Source organism: Cetorhinus maximus, chromosome 10, assembly GCF_964194155.1.
Source record: "Cetorhinus maximus chromosome 10, sCetMax3.hap1.1, whole genome shotgun sequence".
In the NCBI taxonomy this organism is placed as follows: domain Eukaryota; kingdom Metazoa; phylum Chordata; class Chondrichthyes; order Lamniformes; family Cetorhinidae; genus Cetorhinus; species Cetorhinus maximus.
The window spans coordinates 54,768,125-54,790,775 of record NC_135888.1 but is presented as its reverse complement, the minus strand read 5'-3'; the positions used below and the strand labels follow the sequence as shown (position 1 = coordinate 54,790,775).

At 43.3% G+C, this 22,651-nt stretch overlaps 1 protein-coding gene across 1 annotated transcript in view; it reads right to left on the bottom strand.

Annotated features, from left to right (window-relative positions):
• The window catches only part of LOC144685323 (ran-binding protein 17-like), a 947,082-nt gene that overhangs the window by 4,786 nt on the left and 919,645 nt on the right, over positions 1 to 22,651 (bottom strand). The window contains exons 26-27 of the mRNA XM_078549733.1: positions 20,027 to 20,125; positions 1,665 to 1,792 (exon numbers count right to left, since the gene is read on the bottom strand). Of these exons, the coding sequence (XP_078405859.1) occupies positions 1,665 to 1,792; positions 20,027 to 20,125 (227 nt within the window). The remainder of the gene's footprint in view (positions 1 to 1,664; positions 1,793 to 20,026; positions 20,126 to 22,651) is intronic.

Sequence of the window (22,651 nt, the reverse complement as noted above, 5' to 3'; positions counted from 1 at the left end):
ATGCAACAGCTATACTTCCACATACCTAGTGTAAAAGTTCAGTTTGTGGACTGCAGGTACTGGGAAATAATAGAGGGCTGAAGACTGGAATTTACATAGAAGTAAGGTTGAATGTAAAATATTTTGTGCCTTAAGGATATGAAGAATAAAATATATTCTGTAAAAGGAAAGAACAAACTAAACATTAATGGAACTCCACAGATGAATAAAGACATAAGGGAACAACTAAGGGTTAGGAAAGAGGCATACATTAAACACATTGACAGCAGAGAAGTGCAAGATAAGAGTGAATATGAAAAGATTAGGAGAAAAGTAAAAATAAACGATTAGGAAGGCAAAGAGGAACTATAAAATTAAATTATCAAAGAACATGAAACAAAATAGTAAAATATTCTACAGGCACATCAATAAAAAAGGCTGTGATGGGATTAAGACCATTAAGGGATAGACAGAATAATACCACAGGTAATGATAGAGAAATGGCAGAAATATTAGATAATTATTTTGTTTCAGTATTTACCAGGGAGGTAGAACAGGGAGACATGACATTGAATGATGAGATGAGCAATGAGTAAGTGCATTTAAAATAAAAAAGGGGATGTATTGAATAAACTAAACAAACTCAAAGAGGATAAAGGCCCTGATCGGAATAGATTGCATCCATGTATTTTAAAAGAATCTAGGGAAGAGATAGCAGAGGCATTACAACTCATATTTAATAATTTGTTAGAAAAAGGGGCAGTAACGGTGGATACCTAATGTAATTCCTATACTTAACAGAACATGTCCAGGGAATTATAGACCAGTCAGCTTAACATCAGCGACAGGAGAAATAATGGAATCTTAACTAAATAAGAAATATAATAATGAATAGTCAGCATAGACCTCAAAAGGGAAAATCTTGCTTGACCAACCTTATTGAATTTTTTGAGGAAATAACAGAGAGTAGACAGTGATAGTGCAGTAGATGTAATTTATCTGGATTTTCAATAGGCCTTCAAGAAGGTGCCTTATAACTGGACAAAATACTCTAGTTCAGGCTAAACCAGAGTTTTATACAGGTTCACCTTTATTTCCTTGCTTTTGTTCTCTATGCCTCAGCTTTATAAAGCTCAGGATCCTGTATGCCTTATTAACCATTTTTCAACCAACATTGCCATCTTCAACGATTTGTGCACATATACCGCCAAATCCTTACATTCTTGCGCCCCCTTTAAAATTTTTTCCTTTATTTTATATTGCCTCTTCTCATTCTTCCTACCAAAATGTATTATTTAATACTCTGTATTAAATTTCACTTGCAATGTACCCACCTGATCCACCAGATTGTCTGTGTGAGAATTTGAACTTAGTTTAAAAAAATTTGGAAATAAACTGCTTATATCAGTAAAAGTGACCATGTAGCTAGCAGATTGTTCTACAGAAGTGGTCTGCTAATGCCCTTCGAGGAAGGAAACCTGGTTTGGCCAGATCTGACTCGAGCTCCACACCAGTTGTCCAGATCCTGAGAATTATTTTTTTCAAAATGATATTGGAATGGTTAAATGCCATTTGCGACTGATTATATTTATGGATGGGCAACCACATTTGCCTCTGTAAAACTTTGACCTTGATAATGACATGACACCATCATCTTTAATCTTCACTTCATTGGCTCAGCTTACCTGTCTCTGTTCTTGATTAGCAAATTCTGTTCCACTCCTTCCATTAACTTCTCAAAGCATGCATGCAGTGTTTGCTGCTGCTCAGGGTCCTGGTTGCTTATCAAATTGCTTCTCAACTCACCGAAATACTGCAATTAGCAAGCAAAATGTGGCAAAGATCAACTGAGTTTCACTGCATATTGTTCGCAGTACTAATTTCTTAGTGAATTTTGATCTCAATTCTTTAGGCACTAAAGCTGAAGCTTAACTGTGCTCAATCTTATGGGTATTCTGTGTAGAGGCATATACCAGTGTGAATGATGTGACATAAGAAATAAATCAGGAGTTGAAGAAACGTGTCAACATAAAAAGAAAATGTGGACGTGAGTTGCTCTGAAAGAAATCTATCCTTTCAGCCAAAGTTCCAGAGTGAATTTCATTAAATGTCTGCGGTGTATGACACAGATATTGGGCTAGGAAAACCAAATTTTCAAAAGTAAAAACAGGGACACCCTGGGTCATGCTTTCACACAGCAAGAGATTTCCCATTGCAGCTCCTCAGCTGCAGCAACTTCTCTGCTTTTATCATTGTATTGCCTGAAACAAGTGAAGTGGCCATAAATAAGGACCTTTTCTTCATTTCAAAGTAAACTCCCTGTCAATTCCCCAGTAAAGAACGCACTGGGGATGCAAAAACTCAGACAAGCCCCTCCCATCTTCCTGTTGTTCATTTTCTGCCTGCCTCACTTGGAAGTGCTTTCCACACCTTATCTGGAAATGTAATGTCGTGTTATGCAGTGTGACACGGCGCCGAATGCGGAGCAAAGCGTCAACAATTGTGCCGAGTATGGGGCAAAACATTAGAAACTGCGTCAACTGACTGGCAAAACATCACAAACTGTGCTGACTGAGCGGCAAAACATCACAAACTGAGCTGACTGTGAGGCAAAACATCACAAACTGTGCTGACTGTGGGGCAAAACATCACAAACTGTGCTGACTGTGGGGCAAAACATCACAAACTGAGCTGACTGTGGGGTAAAACATCACAAACTGTGCTGACTGTGGGGCAAAACATCACAAACTGTGCTGACTGAGGGGCAAAACATCACAAACTGAGCTGACTGAGGGGCAAAACATCACAAACTGTGCTGACTGAGGGGCAAAACATCACAAACTGTGCTGACTGTGGGGTAAAACATCACAAACTGCGCTGGCCGAGGGGCAAAACATCACAAACTGTGCTGACTGTGGGGCAGAACATCACAAATTATGCTGACTAAAGGGTAAGACATCACAAACTGCGCTGACTGAGGGGCAAAACATCACAAACTGTGTTGGCTGAGGGGCAAATCATCACAAACTGTGCTGACTGAGGGGCAAAACATCACAAACTGTGCTGACTGAGGGGCAAATCATCACAAACTGTGCTGACTGAGGGGCAAAACATCACGAAATGTGTTGGCTGAGGGGCAAAACATCACAAACTGTGCTGACTGAGGGGCAAATCATCACAAACTGAGCTGACTGAGGGGAAAAACATCACAAACTGTGCTGACTGAGGGGAAAAACATCACAAACTGCGCGGCTGTGGGGCAAAACATCACGAAATCTGTTGGCTGAGGGGCAAAACATCACAAACTGAGCTGACTGTGGGGTAAAACATCACAAACTGAGCTGACTGAGGGACAAAACATCACAAACTGAGCTGACTGTGGGGCAAATCATCACAAATTGCGCTGACTGAGGGGCAAAACATCACAAACTGTGCTGACTGAGGAGTAAAACATCACAAACTGTGCTGACTGTGGGGCAAAACATCACAAACTGTGCTGACTGTGGGGCAAAACATCACAAACTGTGCTGACTGAGGGGAAAAACATCACAAACTGTGCTGACTGTGGGGCAAAACATCACAAACTGTGCTGACTGTGGGGCAAAACATCACAAACTGTGCTGACTGAGGGGAAAAACATCACAAACTGTGCTGACTGAGGGGAAAAACATCACAAACTGTGCTGACTGAGAGGCAAAACATCACAAACTGAGCTGACTGAGGGTAAAAACATCACAAACTGTGCTGACTGTGGGGCAAAACATCACAAACTGCGCGGCTGTGGGGCAAAACATCACAAACTGTGCTGACTGTGGGGCAAAACATCACAAACTGTGCTGACTGTGGGGCAAAACATCACAAACTGTGCTGACTGAGGGGCAAAACATCACAAACTGAGCTGACTGAGGGGCAAAACATCACAAACTGCGCGGCTGTGGGGCAAAACATCACGAAATCTGTTGGCTGAGGGGCAAAACATCACAAACTGTGCTGACTGAGGGGCAAAACATTACAAACTGTGCGGCTGTGGGGCAAAACATCACAAACTGTGCTGACTGAGGGGAAAAACATCACAAACGGAGCTGACTGAAGGACAAAACATCACAAACTGAGCTGACTGAGGGGCAAAACATCACAAACTGTGCTGACTGAGGGGAAAAACATCACAAACTGAGCTGATTGAAGGACAAAACATCACAAACTGTGCTGCCTGAGGGGCAAAACATCACAAACTGAGCTGACTGAGGGGCAAAACATCACAAATTGCGCTGACTGAGGGATAAAACATCAAAAACTGCACTGACTGAGAGGCAAAACATCACAAACAGGGCTGACTGAGGGGCAAAACATCACAAATTGCGCTGACTGAGGGATAAAACATCAAAAACTGCACTGACTGAGGGACAAAACATCACAAACTGTGCTGACTGAGGGGTAAAACATCACAAACTGTGTTGACTGTGGGGCAAAACATCACAAACCTTGCTGGCTGAGGGGCAAAACATCACAAACTGTGCTGACTGTGGGGAAAAACATCACAAACTGTGCTGACTGTGGGGCAAAACATCACAAACTGTGCTGACTGTGGGGCAAAACATCACAAACTGTGCTGACTGTGGGGCAAAACATCACAAACTGTGCTGACTGTGGGGCAAAACATCACAAACTGTGCTGACTGTGGGGCAAAACATCACAAACTGTGCTGACTGAGGGGCAAAACATCACAAACTGTGCTGACTGTGGGGCAAAACATCACAAACTGTGCTGACTGTGGGGCAAAACATCACAAACTGTGCTGACTGTGGGGCAAAACATCACAAACTGTGCTGACTGTGGGGCAAAACATCACAAACTGTGCTGACTGTGGGGCAAAACATCACAAACTGTGCTGACTGTGGGGCAAAACATCACAAACTGTGATGACTGAGGGGTAAAACATCACAAACTGTGTTGGCTGAGGGGCAAAACATCACAAACTGCGTTGACCTAGGGGCAAAACATCACAAACTGTGCTGACTGAGGGGCAAAAGATCACAAACTGTGCTGACTGAGGGGAAAAACATCACAAACTGTGCTGACTGTGGGGCAAAACATCACAAACTGTGCTGACTGAGGTGCAAAAGATCACAAACTGCGCTGACTGAGGGGAAAAACATCACAAACTGTGTTGGCTGAGGGGTAAAACATCACAAACTTTGCTGACTGTGGAGCAAAACATCACAAACTGTGCTGACTGTGGGGCAAAACATCACAAGCTGTGCTGACTGTGGGGCAAAACATCACAAACTGTGCTGACTGTGGGGCAAAACATCACAAACTGTGCTGACTGTGGGGTAAAACATCACAAACTGTGCTGACTGTGGGGCAAAACATCACAAACCTTGCTGGCTGAGGGGCAAAACATCACAAACTGTGTTGACTGAGGGGTAAAACATCACAAACTGTGCTGACTGAGGGGCAAAAGATCACAAACTATGTTGACTGTGGGGTAAAACATCACAAACTGTGCTGACTGAGGGGCAAAACATCACAAACTGTGCTGACTGAGGGGCAAAACATCACAAACTGTGCTGACTGAGGGGCAAAAGATCACAAACCGCCGGCTAAGGGGTAAAACATCACAAACTGCGCCAACTGAGGGGCAAAACATCACAAACTGTGTTCACTGCGTAGCAAAGTGTCACAAACTGCCTTAGCTGTCCCTTAAATTGTCGGTACGTTGAGCTCTCACTCCCTTGCGCATTCTGACCTCGATATTGCTGGTGTGCGCAGTGACGTCGGGATGCACGCCCGATGTCATTTCGTTCAATTTCACTCGCATTCGGGTTGTGTTCGCACCCGCTCGATCAACTTAAGATTCTGAACATGGAGTCAATGAGCGAGGCTCCCTGCATATACTTGGCAAGCTACCAGGTCAGAGAAACTTGGGTCAGTCACAAAGGTAAAGTCTAAACAGGCAGTGCTAGAACTTGCAATGAAGAATAAGAAAGAAATCGAAAGTAGCAGGCAAAGTTGCATTTGGCACAGTGATCAGAAAATTGTTCGTATCTCCCCTTCATGGCTCAGCAGACAAGTGCTCTGCCTTGTGTAGTACTGATTCATGCAGACTCAAAGGTTGGAGGAGGATCAGAGACAGGGCAGAGCAAAGACATGGAGGACTTTAAATATGAGAGTGTGAAGTTTTAAAAATTCATTCATGGGATGTGGGCGTCGCTGGCTAGGCCAGCATTTATTTCCCAACCATAATTGCCCTTGTTCAGAGGGCATTTAAGAGTCAACCACATTGCTGTGGGTCTGGAGTCACATGCCGACCAGATTTCCTTCCCTGAAGGAACCATGTGGTTTTTTACGACAATCATTTTACAGCAATGGTTTCATGGTCAGCATCAGACTTTTATTTCCAGGTTTTTTAAAATTGAATTCAAATTCCACCATCAGCCATGGCAGGATTCAAACCCAGGTCCCTAAGCCATTACCCTAGGTCTCTGGATTACTAGTCAGGTGTCAATACCACTATGCCATCACCTCCCCAATAATTTAATTTTGATGCATTGATGGACTAAGAGACGATATGGGTCAGCAAGCACCGGGGTGATGGGAGATTGAGACCCAGTGAGGGAGAAGATATGGGCAGCGAAGTTTGGATGAGCTGAAGTTTACCAAAGGTGGAGGGTGAGAGGCGAGCCAGGAGAGCATTAGATTGGTCAAGTTTGAAGGTGACAAAGATATTGATGAGGGTTTCATCAGCAAATTGACTGAGGGAGGGGCAGAAACTTACAATGTTTTAGGGCTGGATGTAGGCACTCTTTTGATGGGGTCAGAAGTATTATCATAGTCAAGACATACCCTATCTTCACCTGAGGCCCATGCAAGCATACTTTCCAGCAGGTCTCACTGGGAAGGGACCAGGAGCAAGGACCCTGTCTGAAGTGAATTGTAATCTACCATCTCCAAACTCCCCTCCCCTTTGAGATCCCCTAACTCAGTGCAAAAACTGCAGCCTTCTGGTTCCTTTATCAACTAAGTCATTGCAAGAACTTAAATGAACTTTACAACCACGCATTGACATTTTGAGCTAATTTCAGTGCGGTCAGTGTTTGAGAGTGTTATGATTGACCTCAGGATCTCTGGGTTGAAGAATGTAAAATCAAGCAGAAATCCCGCTCCTGATCAAACAAACTCTGCTAGAAAACGTTTTGTCAATTGTCCTCTGGATATGGGCAGTCCTGAACTGGGAAACCATCCCCTGACAAAGTAGTTGTCTGCTTCCTCCTTTTGATGATGGTGTTCCCTCAGGGGCAAAAGTGAGTCACATTAGAAGGATAGTATTGGGCTCAACTTCATGGATGCTCAGGATCCTGGGGACTTCCAACATCTTCATATGTCCTGTGTTGGACATCGTTAATGACATATCCTTGGAAAGTGCATTTGAATGTGCAGTGTTACGACCGGTGCCCGGGCAAGATCCCCCAATTTGTTATGATCCCGGATGAGATACCCCAATTGCTATGCTCCTGAGTGAGGAGGGATGAACTGGCTCCCCTTCTTTATTCAATTCCTTCAGTTGGTCGCAACAAGGTTGATTTAAAAAAGATCCCTTCCCTCATGGATACCTATTCTCAGTCCAAATGTTTTATGTTTTAGAAGGAGCCAATTTATTCAGGCTTTCTTGAGTCAAAGAAAGAGTAAGTTTAACAGTTACTAAAAACCCCAGAAAAAAGATAAAAATGTGACACACATACGCACAGATCAGAAATGAGAAGTTGAGCCCAAAAATAAAAGTTAAAAAAGATATACGAATCAACCTTTGGCTTGTCCGTGAGGAGTAGATGGTGATACGTTGTGGTCATTAAGTTGGGTGATTCTGGTAGATCTGACTAGCAGTTTAGCAGTTGGTTTGGAGATACTTGGTTCTGCAGGTTAGCTGAAGGAGTTGTCCTGTCTCATTTTTTGATTGATGCTTTACTGACTTGCCTCCAGCCACAGAGAGAGAGATGAAAGAAACATTTACCTGCAAGCTGCAGGGATGCCTAGTTGCTATTCTTCTGCTGTGACCTTCATAGCACACCAGAACTAGAACGCACCAATCAGGTTTACAGCTGGCTTTTTAACCCTTTTTCTTCTGTATTCCTGGAAGGGAGAAACAAACACGTCTTTCGCCCAGAATCTGCTTTCTTTCAACTCAGAACATGTCCACATTCTGAGATATAGCTCAACAGGAGATGGTTTCTGTTGAGATGTGGCAATCAATCTCCATTGTCTCGGCAACCACATGAGATTTAAGTTCAGTCTTCTGCACTGCATCTCTCCCTTTCAAGTGTCTCTGTCTGAAGTGGGTGTTGACACCATTTTAGGTACAACACTCCAGGGCCTCTTTGGGCTAGTCAGTCAAGTATAATCCACATAGGAATTTTCCAGAAAGTGGTTACTTTATAGTCCCTGCCAACGTTTGCTTGTATGACCTTTTTAAAAAATTACATGTTTTCTTCAAAAAGTTCAATATGCTTGTAAGTAATTCGGGTTGTGATCCACTGTCATGACAGCAATGAGGGTCCTGGGCCTGGTCGCATCAGATGCCACTGCAGGTTTCTTCGCCAGCAGACAGCTTATGTTGCTGCTGTCCTGCAGAAAACTGTGATGTCCTTGAATCCCCTCCCCCAATAAATAGTGTGTTGGCATTCGCTGTTTATGTTCACATACTAAAGGATGAAAACGGAGACTTGTTACACGATAAAGACAAGATCAGGTTGAGATTGAAAATTCACTGTAGGAAACTGTTTGAAGAAGAACCAGCAAAGATAAACAACAAAGATTGGAAGAAAAAAGAACTCGAACCTGAGGTACTGAAAAATTAGATAAGAAAAGTTATAAAGAATATCAAGAGTGAAAAGGCAGAAGGACAAGATCAGATATGAGTGGTAACATTAAAAGCGGGAAGCAAAACAGCAGCAGTTACAATGAAAGAGATTATTGATGAGACTATGATGAGATATATCAAAATAGGTGATAAGCCTTGCCGGCGGACTATATCTGAGATGGCCACGATGCCCAAGGTAACAGGCACACAGGACCGTCCAAAACATTGTGCAGTAAGTCTCATCAGTCATGCATCTAAAGTATTACTTGATCTCATCAGGCTGAGAGTCACCTCCTCGTGAACAGAGAAGTGCCAGAGGAGCAGTTTGGTTTCATTCTTGGAAAGGGTATAACTGATGCTCTGCTTGTGCTCAGAAATCTCACAGGGAAATGTGAAAATAAGTAGGAAACTCAGCTTTGGCTTATGTTCATTGGCTATGCCAAAGCTTTCAACACTGTCCATCATGTGCTCTATGGAAGACACTTATAGACTTTGGTGTACCAAGCACCTTGTGCGGCTAATACAAGAGCTAACAGAAGTGCTTCAGGAGTCGTCAGATTAATGATGGACATACAAACCGATTCCAATTTGAGAAGGGTGCCTTCTGTCCCCTAAGCTGCTTAATGCTGTGGGTGGGAAGATAATGAGGATGGTGCAGAGTTAGCAGAGAGATGTGGCTGCATCACTGTGACACAGTGCGTCTTTTGGACTGACCATAAATTAGGTAAAGACCAATGTTATGGCTCTAAATGACAATAGACAAGTCAAGATTGGAAGCATCAAGATAGATGGAGTGGAAAAATTCTAGCACCTTGGTTCGACGATAAACACCAAAGTTACATCCGAGAACAAAATCCAGGTGAGATGAGATACGGCAAGAAACATGTCCGGTGAGTTAAGTAGCATCTGGAAGTCCAAAAGCATGAAGCTGAAAAAACATCTATTCCAGTCACTAATGTGGAGTGTTGCACTCTCTAGGTGTGAGGGTTGGACTGTGAAGAAAGAGGCTGAGAGGAGGATAACAGCTTTTGAAATGTGGGCATGGTGGAGGATGCTCAGAATCAGATGGATGGACAGAAACACAAATGAGTGGGTTAGGTCAAGAGTAGAACTTCAGGAATCAGAACAGTTCTAAGTCCACGTAGAGGGAGAAAAAGATAGCCAAGTATGGACATATGGACACAACAGCCTTGTCCTGGCAACAATTGAAGGAGAAATTGAGGGTAGAAATAGAAGAGGAAGAAGAAAAATCGGATGGGTAGATAACATTGAGACATGGATTGAAGGAAGCTTGAAGAAAGCCAGAGAAGAAGCAAGATGATGCCAACAGCCCCACTAAGGCTCTGGTGACAGCAAACAAACAAAAGAACTAGAGTGCATCTGTACCCAGAATGGGGGTCAACACTTCTCTCAGAAGGGCAGGAGTACAAACTGGCAGAAAAAAGAGGAAGAAGAGGAGTAAAGATAGTTCATAGCATGTAATCATAGCACATTGCCTTATTACTAAATTGAAATATAAAGCTTTACTGCTCTGACAGAATCTGTAATGCACAGTGTCGTCAGTCAAATTAATTTCCAATCTTGCACTTATTTTTCAATATTCCCTCATGAGCTGGGGTATAAGAAACAGTGATGGTTGATGGACCAGAAGCAGAACTTAGGCAGGTGCAATTGGGCAATTGGTTGTTTCAATTTTATTAAGGGAAGGAAAGCATCTTATACTGTCCTTCAATTTCTAAGGCAGAAAACTGCGGCTTTATTAAAAACTTAATCATTGTGGCAACCTCGCTGCAAACGTCAAAAAAATACTTGGAATTGGAACAGGAATGCCTTGTAATCTGCTGTTTGTAATGGGCAGATCAATAAAATGACACCTTCTAGTCGCACAGTAATAGCAGAGCTTGTAGTTCAAGTATGACTTGCACTTATTAAAAGTACTCTTTCCAGCATTCCTAATTGCTAGTATAAAATGTCCTGGACTGAATCTCAGATGGGTAATCTGTTAATGTGATCCACTAATTAAAAAGGGAATAAACAATTTTATTGTTTGGCTAAATGCTTATGCAAAGTCCCACAATCATTACTTACAATATTGCAAATCAAGGAGAACATTATGTTAGTGTTTTGTTCCTGAACAGTTCCTTCTGCATCCTAAATATGTGAAGACAAAATGAGATACAATTTCCCTCCTGCAAAACTGGGAGCCGATGGGCTGACTGCAATAAAAGCTGCAGTTTAACCAGGCTGGAGAAATTGCCTGATTAAATATTGGGATGATAATTTTCAACTAAGTGCAAGGATTATCAATCATTGCAATGCTACAGATGTTAATTTATATCATTAAATTCATTAATTTCTCTCTAAAAAAGCCTTGTTACCGCATTTACCTGAATAGATTTGTACAACCTTGATAACAAGAAAGAACTCACCATAAGGTACAGCATGTTACTGCATCATCAATAGGAATGATACTCAACTTGGGTGTTATCGGCATGAGTGACAACACTAGGTTGGTGTGGGGGTGAAATACAAGGCTAGAGCTCATTATCATTTGTGAGGCTTATCTGAACAAGGGACATCGTCTAAAAATGGTCACTTGGCAATGTAACACAGGCCAGGAAGGACTAATTCAAGCAAATAATGATTAACATTAGAGATGGTCTTCTAGGTAGGGTATTAAGGGGAAAACTTTAGATTCATTCAGGATCCAGGTTATAAACTTCAGGTCTGCACTAGATACTTCTTCAGTGTCACTAGCCTCTCCTGTTAAGTAAGCCTTTTGTCCCACCACCTATACCCCATGACGCAACAGGCAGATGCACTGCAGCAACTCAGCAAGACTCCTTCAATAGCACCTCCCAAACCCACTACCACCCAGAATGACAAGGGCATCAGGTGCATTGGCACACCACCATGTTCCCCTTCAAGTCACACACCATCCTGACTTGGAATTATATCGCTGTTCCATCACTATAGCTAGGTCAAAACCCTGGATCTCCTTATCTAAGAGCACTATGGGTGTACTAATACCAAACGGACTGCAGTGGTTCAGGATGGTGACTCACCACTCCTCAAGATGGGTAATAAATCTGGACATCCAAATTTGACTAAGACTTTCCACAATGCCTGACTATGCACTGTGTCAAGGGCCTTCTCAGGTCAACAAAGGCCCAGTAGAGTCTCATCTGTTGATTGTGGCATTTCTTGTATTTGCCAAAGGGTGAAGACTATGTTACAAGTGCCTCTGCCTTTCCTGAACCCAGTTTGACTTTCTGGCACTACATATTCTGCTATATGGCTTACCAGTTTGTTGAGTAGAACTTTTGCTAGAATCTTAGCAGCTATCACAAACAGTGAGATTCCTCTGTGGTTGTCACACACCAAATGTTGTCTTTTTCCTTTGTACCAGTGAACAATCGTGGCATCCTTAAGCTCCTGAGGAATGGTTTGTTGATCCCTCATTCTGTGATAAATTGTGAGAGTTTGATGGCTAGCTGGGGTCCCCTAGATTTGAAAATTTCTCCTGGGATCTTGTCTAAGTCTGGAGCTTTCCTTGAGGGTAGGGATCTGAAGGATTTATCAGCCTCCACAACAGAGGGTTTGCTGTCCAGGTTTTCACATTTTGGCCAGTTTGGAAGCTTGTCTATCTACCCCATTTACAGTGGATGGGTGATTCAACACCCCTAAAGTGCTTGGCACAGTGCTCTTTGATAACCGTCCTGTCAGGAGAGATTCCCTGTCAGTGCTGAGAACAGATGAGTAGCAGTGTGTGTGAGGATCATACACAGTGTTCAGAGCTTTATAGAAATTTCTCATGCTGTGGTGATCTGCACAGACCTGAAGCTCTCTGCTTAATAGAGTTATACAGCAGTTTGACGATGAAATGACGGCCAGAGTCGCTGACTGCTGAATTCACTGAACCCTTTGATGCAACAAGTGGTCTGGGGTGTCTCATAGCCCCTGTGCTTTACAGTATATTCTTTGCTGCCATGTTTCTGAGGCGCTTGATGGAAATGTTGATGGAATATACATCGAACTCAGAACAGGTGGCAATCTCTTCAGCCTGAGATGACTGAAATCCTTAAGGTATCAGAGATGATGATACAGGAGCTGCTGTTTGCTGATGACTGTGCCTTTGTGTCACACCGTGAGCACGATCTTCAAAAGATCATGGACTGTTCTTTTAAAAGCAGTTGACGATCATGGGGCAACTATCAGCTCAAGGGAGACAGATACTCCACCAACCACCAAATTCTGACTATACCCACCTACTGTAACTACCAATAACACAACCCTGATGGCTGTAGATAACTTTCAACTATCTCAGAAGCACAGTCTCCAGAACTGTCTGCACTGACAGCAAGGTGAGAATTGACAGAGTAGGCTCAGCATTTGCCTGTTTACACAAGAGACTGTTGAGGAAACGAGGTATCAAACTTACAACAAAACCTGCTGTGTACAAAGCTGTGGTAACATCTACCCTCCTATATGCCCAGGAGACATGGACTAACTACTTCAGGCATATTAAGCAGTTGGATAGGTTCCACAGGAGATGCACTCACAACATCATGGGATCAAATGGAAGGACAAAGTGCCCAAGTCTGAGGTAATTCAAAGAGCATAAATGTCTGGAATTGAAGCACTCATCTGTAACAACGAGCAGGGAAGAAAGGCCCGAGAGTAATTGATATTAAGCATCTTCCAAAAGGTTTAATTTAATTTAAAGGGGTAAGTCATGGCAGGAGAGCTCAAAGCCATGGTGTGCTCCTCCTGCTCTATGTGGGAAGCCAGGCACATTTCCAGTTCCCGGGGCCAGCATGTGTGCAGGAAGTGTCTCCAGCTACAGCTCCTGGAAGCCCGGGTTTTGAAGCTGGAGCGGCGGCTGGGGACACTGTGGAGCAGCCACGAGGCGGAGAGTATCGTGGATAGCACCTATGGAGAGGTGGTCACACCACAGGCTAAGAGTCCACAGGCAGGAAGGGAATGGGTGATCACCAGGCAAAGCAAGAGGACTAGGCAGGCAGTGCAGGAATCTCCTGTGGCTATTCCCCTGCAAAACAGATATACCACTTTGGATACTGTTGGGGGGGAATGGCCTCTCAGGAGAAAGCAGCAACAGCCAAATTCATTGCACCGCGGTTGGCTCTACTGCACAGGGGAGGAGTAAAAAGTGTGGGAATGCAATAGTTATAGGGGATTCAATTGTAAGGGGAATAGATAGGCATTTCTGTGGCTGCAAACGAGACTCCAGGATGGTATGTTGCCTCCCTGGTGTGAGGGTCAGGGATGTCTCAGAGCGGCTAGAGGACATGGGTACACATTGGGACAAACGACACAGGTAAGAAAAGGGATGAGGTCCAAAAAGCAGAATATAGGGAGTTAGGAAGTAAGTTGAAAAGTAGGACCTCAAAGGTAGTGATCTCAGGATTACTACCAGTGCCACGTGATAGTCAGAGTAGGAATAGCAGGATATATCGGATGAATACATGGCTGAAGAGATGGTGTGAGGGGGAGGGTTTCAGATTCCTGGGGCATTGGGACCGGTTCTGGGGGAGGTGGGACCAGTACAAACTGGACGAGTTACACCTGGGCAGGACCAGGACTGATTTCCGAGGGGGAACATTTGCTAGAGTGGTTAGGGAGGGTTTAAACTAAAATGGCAGGGGGATGGGAACGTGTGCAAGGAGTGAGAGGAGGAGGAATCAAGGACAAGAACAAAAGACAGAAAGCGGAATAAGAAAGGTGATAGTCAGAGAAATCAAGGGCAAGAATCAAACATGGCCCCAGTGAAAAATAGTGGGAACGGGACAAGTAATGTTAAAAAGACAAGCCTTAAGTCTTTGTGCCTTAACGCGAGGAGCATTCGCAATAAAGTGGATGAATTAACCGCGCAAATAGATGTAAACAGGTATGATATAGTCAGGGTTACTGAGACATGGCTGCAGGGTGACCAGCGATGGGAACTGAACATCCAGGGGTATTCATCCGCAGTTTTTTGCTTTTATCCAGGGGTATTCAGTATTTAGGAAAGACAGATAAAAACGAAAAGGCGATGGAGTTGCATTGCTGGTTAAAGAGGAAATTAACGCAATAGTGAGGAAAGATATTAGCTCCGACGATGTGGAATCTGTATGGGTAGAGCTGAGAAACACTAAGGGGCAAAAAACGTTAGTGGGGGTTGTATATAGACCCCCAAACTGTAGTAGTGATGTTGGGAATGCCATTAAACAGGAAATTAGAGACGCATGTAATAAAGGAATATCTGTAATTATGGGTGATTTTAATCTGCAAATAGATTGGGCAAATCAAATTAGTAACAATACCGTAGAGGAGGAATTCCTGGAGTGTAAACGGGATGTTTTTCTGGACCAATACATTGAGGAACCAACGAGAGAACAGGCCATCCTCGACTAGGTGTTGTGTAATGAGAAAGGAATAATTGGCAATCTAGTTGTGCGAGGCCCCTTGGGGATGAGGGACCATAATATGATAGAATTCTTCATCAAGATGAAGAGTGACATAGTTGATTCTGAGACTTGGGTCCTGAATCTTAACAAAGGAAACTAAGATGGTATGAGGCACGAGTTGGCTATGATGGATTGGGAAACGTTACTTAAAGGGATGACGGTGGATAGGCAATGGCAAACATTCAAAGAGCGCATGGGTGAACTGCAACAATTATTCATTCCTGTCTGGCACAAAAGTAAAACAACAAAGGTGGCCAAACCATGGCTTACAAGGGAAATTAGAGATAGTATTAGATGCAAGGAAGAGGCATACAAATTGGCCAGAAAAAACAACAGACCTGAGGATTGGGAGCAGTTTACAATTCAGCAAAGGAGGACGAAGGGATTGATTAAGAAGGGGAAAATAGAGTACGAGAGTAAGCTTGCAGGGAACATAAAAACTAACTGTAAACATTTCTATAGGTATGTGAAGAGAAAAAGATTGGTGAAGACAAATGTAGGTCCCATACAGTCAGAAACAGGGGAAGTTATAATGGGGAACAAAGAAATGGCTGACCAAATGTGAGGTTATCCATTTTGGTAGCAAAAACAGGAAGGCAGATTATTATCTGAATGGCTATAAATTGAGAGAGGGGAATGTGCAACGAGACCTGGGTGCCCTTGTACACCAGTCGCTGAAGGTAAGCATGCAGGTGCAGCAGGTGGTAAAGAAGGCAAATGGTATGTTGGCCTTCATAGCCAGAGGGTTCGAGTACAGGAACAGGGATGTCTTGCTGCAATTGTACAGGGCCTTGGTGAGACCACACCTGGAGGAACATTGTGTGCAGTTTTGGTGTCCTTATCTGAGGAAGGATGTACTTGCTATAGAGGGAGTGCAGCGAAGGTTTACCCGACTGATTCCTGGGATGGCGGGACTGACATATGAGGAGAGATTGAGTCGATTAGGATTATATTCGCTGGAGTTCAGAAAAATGAGGGGGGATCTCATAGAAACCTATAAAATTCTAACAGGACTAGACAGGAAGGATGTTCCCGATGGTGGGGGAGTCCAGAACCAGGGATCACAGTCTGAGAATGTGGGGTAGACCATTTAGGACTGAGATGAGGAGAAATTTCTTCACCCAGAGAGTGGTGAGCCTGTGGAATTTGTTACCACAGAAAGTAGTTGAGACCAAAACATTGTCTGCTTTCAAGAAGGAGTTGGATATAGCTCTTGGGACAAAAGGGATCAAAGGGTATGGGGAGAAAGCGGGAGCAGGCTATTGAGTTGGATGATCAGCCATGATCATAATGAATGGCCGAGCAGGCTCATAGGGCCGAATGGCCTACTCCTGCTCCTAGTTTCTACGTTTCTATGTTTCTATCATTGGAGCCCAGCTCAGATGGAAGGGACATGTAGTACTGATGACTAATGATAAAATCCCGAAGGTAGTCATGTGTTCACAACTTAAACTTGGACACCACCTTAGAGATAGACGGAGATTAAGGTTCAAGGGCTTCCTGAACCTCAGGAAATGTGGCATGTCTGAGAAGAATGCACTAGAATGCTCCCCAGGTGGTTCTGTCTCAAGTAGCGGTGTTGTTTCCTTTGAACAGCAAAGAATACAGGCAGCTAAGGACAAAAGGCAAGCTAGAAAAACTGGGCAGACCCAACAAAATCAGACGATTCATCTTTGCCTGCACTGTGGAGAGCCATGCAGGTCCACAGCCACATTAGAATGCACAACATACATGCGAGATAGAGCCATCTGCGATAGCGAAGGAAAACTGAAGTAAAATCTGGCCTTGCCAGTGACGCATATCCCATGAATGAATAATAAAAAAGGGCCTAGAGAGGAACTTCATTCAATGATATACACTCAAGCTTTCCACCATAGACCACTGGATGGTAATCGTTAGTTGACTGTAGTCCACGTGCCTTTGCTGAGATCAGCCAACTTAGCACAGACCAGGATTCAACTTTGGGACTTCTGATCTGCATTTCGCGGTACCACGTTAAAGAAGTAAATTCCTTAACTTAGTCATTAGGACAGCAAACTATAACCATTATATTTGTTTGGGCAATTTTAACATTTGGCATTAACAGACAGTCATTCAGATGCTTGGCACCATTTTGCATGAATTGTATGTGCCATTCTGGCACTCTGACAGAGCTCTCTGTTTGGTATGGGTAGGAAATGGCATGCTCATACATAGGGCAACTGATAGTGTGCACTGGGTCGGGGAGGGTGAGAAGCAGTGGACATAAGCTGCTGCGGGCCAGATTTTCTTTGTGGGGCCAGGAAAAGCACTACACACAAGAAAAAGATAGTTTTGAGTCATTTTCTGAACAGCCCACCAGCAGGGATGCTGTGGATAGAGACTCAAAGGCATATGAAATGGCAAGCCTGCCCTGTGGGATGTACTCTCATCACTACTGACTTAGTTGCAGTGCTCTATCAGCTAGTGTCTGAGATAATGATCCAGGGCTTCTGAAAACCGTTGTTAAAGAAAAACCGATGCGTCAAAATTAAAACACTAATTTCTTGGGCCTGATTCAGGCATAGGTACAAACAACAATTACTGTCACATTCTCCTCTGACCTTCCTTGCATCTTGTTTGGAGTTAGGGCAGCTGAGGCTAGGGCTGGCATTTTGTGAGAAACACTAACAACTTCAAACAGTTTTGTTAATCATAATGGATTGCTTTCTTTTGAAAAGGAAAAAGATTACAGCCTATTTTATTTATATCCAATGAAGAATGACGGCAAAGCATAGAAATCAGATATTTTTTATACTTGGGAGGGGGGAATGATTCATTGGTTTACGCAGGATAGAAATTATTAGGCTACCAAATATGTGAAAGATTGCAGTGATCCATAAAGTATGATAATGCGATGTCACCTACTATAGCGAAACACTGTCTATCCTCTATCTCTCACTTAATCATTTTAAAAGTAGTGCTATCTTTCATTGCACTTGGATGCAAATCATCATGAAACAGATAATGTTGAAGATACTGAATCCGCTATGACAAAACTGGGTCATTCAAGAGAGGTGAATGATGAGACATCTCACATTGTATTTACATTTATTCTCCTCTTCTATCATCTTCATCTTATCCCTTTGCTTCCTTTTTTTTTTGGTAGAGGTAAAGAATTTATCTGAAACACATTTACATTCCAATCACCACGTTAAGCTGCTCCTTGCACGGCCCTCTTTGGCTTCTCATAGCAGTATAGAATGCACTGTAAATGTATCCTGAAACTGGAGCTTGACAGTGAATAGGGGCATTACACAGACAATTAGTTATGCAGTTTGTTGTTTTCTTCTCTCCCACTGACTCACATTGGACAACTCCATGGACCCTAGTTACTGTCCAGCATGTCATCCAAGGGGCCATTCTTTGTGTGATAGCCTAACAGTGGCCATTTCATTGTGCAGGGTACCATAGCTGAGCCAACTCCTGTTCACATGCCTGCACTCTGCAGGAAAAGTCACTGGATAATGATCAGCAGCAGGAGCTTTGGTTGATGCTTTTCCTTCCCTGGTTCAGTTGAGATGAATTGTGGATAAGAATATGAACATACAGCAGATAGAGAGACACTGAATTTCTCTTGGTTAGCTGCACTCTACAGTGCAAGCAAGTCTGGCACCCTTGTCTGCTTGGGCCTATAATTTTGCAATCAGGGATGGTGCTGGAAATTCCAACTCATAGAGAGCCAGTGCCTTGTGTTTGCTGTCTATGGGGTCCAATGCATAAGTGGGACTAGAGTTGTCTCTCCTATCCAGTAACCCCTGCTATAGGTGCCCAAAGGAGCACTTCGAGTGAGTTTGTTTGTTTGTGTTTCTTCAGACTCCTTTCTCTCTTAGAGAATGGTGTGGAGTGTTGGAAGCATTTGCCAGCTGAATAACAACTTGTTGAACCACTTCATAAGCACCCCTACAGTGGCCATCAATTCTTGGAATGAGACTAGAACCCAGGGCCTTCTGGCTCAGAGGCAGGAGCGCTACCAGCTGAGCCACAAGGCAACCTTTGAGTGAGTAAAGCCTGGACATCTTCATTTTTGAAATTCCAAAAGGGATCTCATGATCTTCTGTCACGAATGCTTCTCTAGGATTTCTACTGATCTTAAAGCTATTGCAAAGTATTGGGACAACCCTACAGAAATTCTCCCCCACTTGTCTTTGTAAAAGCAGAGCAGGGTACAATTAAATCGATACCTGCAACAAGTCACCTGAACTGTTGGGAGAGGCTATGGAAATTGGAAATGTTTATGCCGTAGAGCAGCAAGTTTAGTGAAGATTTTATTAAGATATTTGAGAACCTAAGTGGTCAAAGTGAACTCTAATAAAACCATATCATCACAGACCAGGTAAGGGGGCATGGACTCAAGCTCTGGGCTCGGAAGGTGAATGGATATTTTAGATTTAATACCAGATGTACAGTGATAGAGGCTGCCAGCAGAGGTTGTGGAAGTTGGGAAAACTGGCGCGTTCAAGAGCGAGCCAGTTGGGAGCTTGGAGAGAGAAGTGATTGAGGTTCTGGATAGAATGGTTAATATGGTCCAGGTTTTGAGACTCCCTGGCTGATTGTAATGCTCTTTTGTTTCCCTAAACAATTCCATATATCGCAACATGAGAGTAAGGAAAACTGGGGTGAAAAATACACATGCAGTCACCTCACCTGATACCTAATTCTACTGAAGCCTGTTGGTCATGTCGCGTTTTCAGTGAAGCCTTACCTTCTCATTGAGAAGTATCAGTCCCAGCAGTGGGCGTGACATTGACCACTGATTCCTACAGTCTTCAAATATAATGCAGTTCATTAGAATGGAGAGCATCTGAAATCAGGAAGAACAGTGATTAAAATACCGAGCAGGCCAATGATACAGCCATAAACTCACCACTCTACAGTGTTTTAATAACCAACCTCGCTATCACTGCTTCCTGGTTTGCTTCATCATCTCTCATGTTCCTTACAGACATGGTGATGTTCTGTACCATGGGCCTCGGCTTCTCACTTTGGTTTCCCAATTAAGAAATTAATACTGCCTGGGAAGTTGGCATTTGATATAAGCTTGGAACAAATTAATCACAGATGAAACAGCAGGGAAAAGCATAATGCAATGAAAGAAAGGATTGGGCTTCAATTAATGAATGAAACTAGTTTAATGAGGTGCAGCTCTAATGTCACACAGAAAAAGTGCCATCAGTGGCTGCACTCTATCCTGCATATTAATGGAGAAGGTTAGCACAAAGCCACAGCAGAAATACAAGCTCATCATTCAGCTGTTTAGAATGTCATTTAATGCTTCTGCTTCACTCTAGTTTCTTGTACCATCAATTTAAGAAAGTTCAAGAATGGAGGGAGACAGAAAGCAGGATAGGCCAATTAGTCTAACGTCTGTCATTGGGAAAATGCTAGAGTCCATTATTAAACAGATAGTAGCAGGATATTTATAAAATCATAATACTCTCAGGCAGAGTCAACATGGTCTTGTGAATGGGAAATCATGTTTGACAAATTTATTAGAGTCCTTTGAGGATATAACCAGCAGGGTGGATAAAAGGAAACCAGCAGATGTGGTGCATTTGGATTTCCAAAAGAAAATTGATAATGGGCAGAAATTTCACCCCGTTGGGGGGGTTGTGCGGGGGCGGGCAGGAGCGAGCGCGAACCTGATCGGCCCACCTGATTGGGTGCACACCGCCATTTTACATGGGCGGGCCAATTAAGGCCCACCCAGCGTGACGCACACCCGGAAGCGCTGAGTGCTTCCTGTGCGGGCGGGGGGGATTCCCTGAGTCGGGACCTGCGCCCTTTTGTGCATGCGTGAAAGAGCGCAGAAATCTCCCTGAGGCATGGAGGTGCCTCAGGGAGATTAGGTTAAGTTTTGAAAAATGGAATAAAGGTTAAAAAAAAAATTTAAGGGCACGTCCCCTCATGTGAAACTGTCACATGAGCTGGGACATGTCCATTAATTTTTTCAAAAAATTTTATGTAATTAACAAGCCCTTAATTAATTATGTAATTAATAAACCGTCCATGGATGAGGTTTCATGAAAAATGCAAAGGCTGCCTGGCCTCTTTGCCTGCCCGACAACCTTAAGGTTGGATGGGCAGCATTCTTAACAGCTTTAATTACTTTGTTAATGGCCTTAATAGACCTTTGACAGTTCGGTGGGAGCGCAGCTGACACGGCTGTGCGCCCGCCAAACTTACAGTCGAGACGCCCACCTGACATCACTGCGCGTCATTTTATGTGTTGGCGAGCGGGTCCTGCCCCCGCTCGCCAACGGGAAATTCTTCCCAATGTTACACATTAGAAGCTACTACTCAAGATAAGGCCTTATGGCGTTGAGGGTGATATATTAGCATTGATAGAGGACAGGCTAGTTAACAGGAAACATAATCGGGATATATGGGTCATTTTCAGGATGGCAAACTGAAACTAGCAAAGTGCCACAGGGATCAATGCTGGGGCCTCAACTATTTACAATCTATGTTAATGACTTGGATGAAGGGACTGACTGTAATGTAGCCAAATTTGCTGACGATATAAAGATAGGTAGGAATGTAAGTTGTGAGGAGGATAAAAAGAATCTGCAAAGTGATAAAGATAGATTAAGTGTGTGGGCAAAATTTGGCAGGTGGAGTATAATGTGGGAAAATGTGAAGTTATTCACTTTTATAGGAAGAATAGAAAAGCAGAATATTATTTAAACAGAGAGACTACAGGTTGCTGTCGTACAGAGGGATCTGGGTGTTCTTGTACATGAATCACAAAAACGTTAACATGCAGGTACAGCAAGAATTAGGAAGGCAAAAGGAATGTTGGCCTTTATTGCAAAGGAGTCAGAGTTTACAAATAATGAAGTCTTGCTACAACTGTACAGGGCAATGGTGATGAACATACTGAGAGAATGATGTATAGTTTTGGTCTTCTTACTTAAGGAGGGATACACTTACATTGGAAGCAGTTCAGAGAAGATTCACTAGGCTGTTTCCTGGGATGAAGGGTTGCTTTATGAGGAAAGGTTGAGCAAGTTGGGCCTATACCCATTGGAGTTTGAAGAATGGGAGGCGATCTTATCGAAACACATACGATTCTAAGGGGGCTTGACAGGATTAATGCTGAGAGAATGTTGCCTCTTGTGGGAGAATCTAGAACTGGGGGCATAGTTTAAGCATAATGTGTCTCCCATTTAAGATGAGATGAGGACTTATTTCTTCTCGCAGAGGGTTGTTAGTGTTTGGAATTCTCTTCCCCAACAAGCAGTGGAGGCTGGGTCATTGAATATATTCAAGGCTGAGTTAGACAGATGTTTGATTGACAAGGCAGTCAAGGGTTATGGTCGGGTCTGGG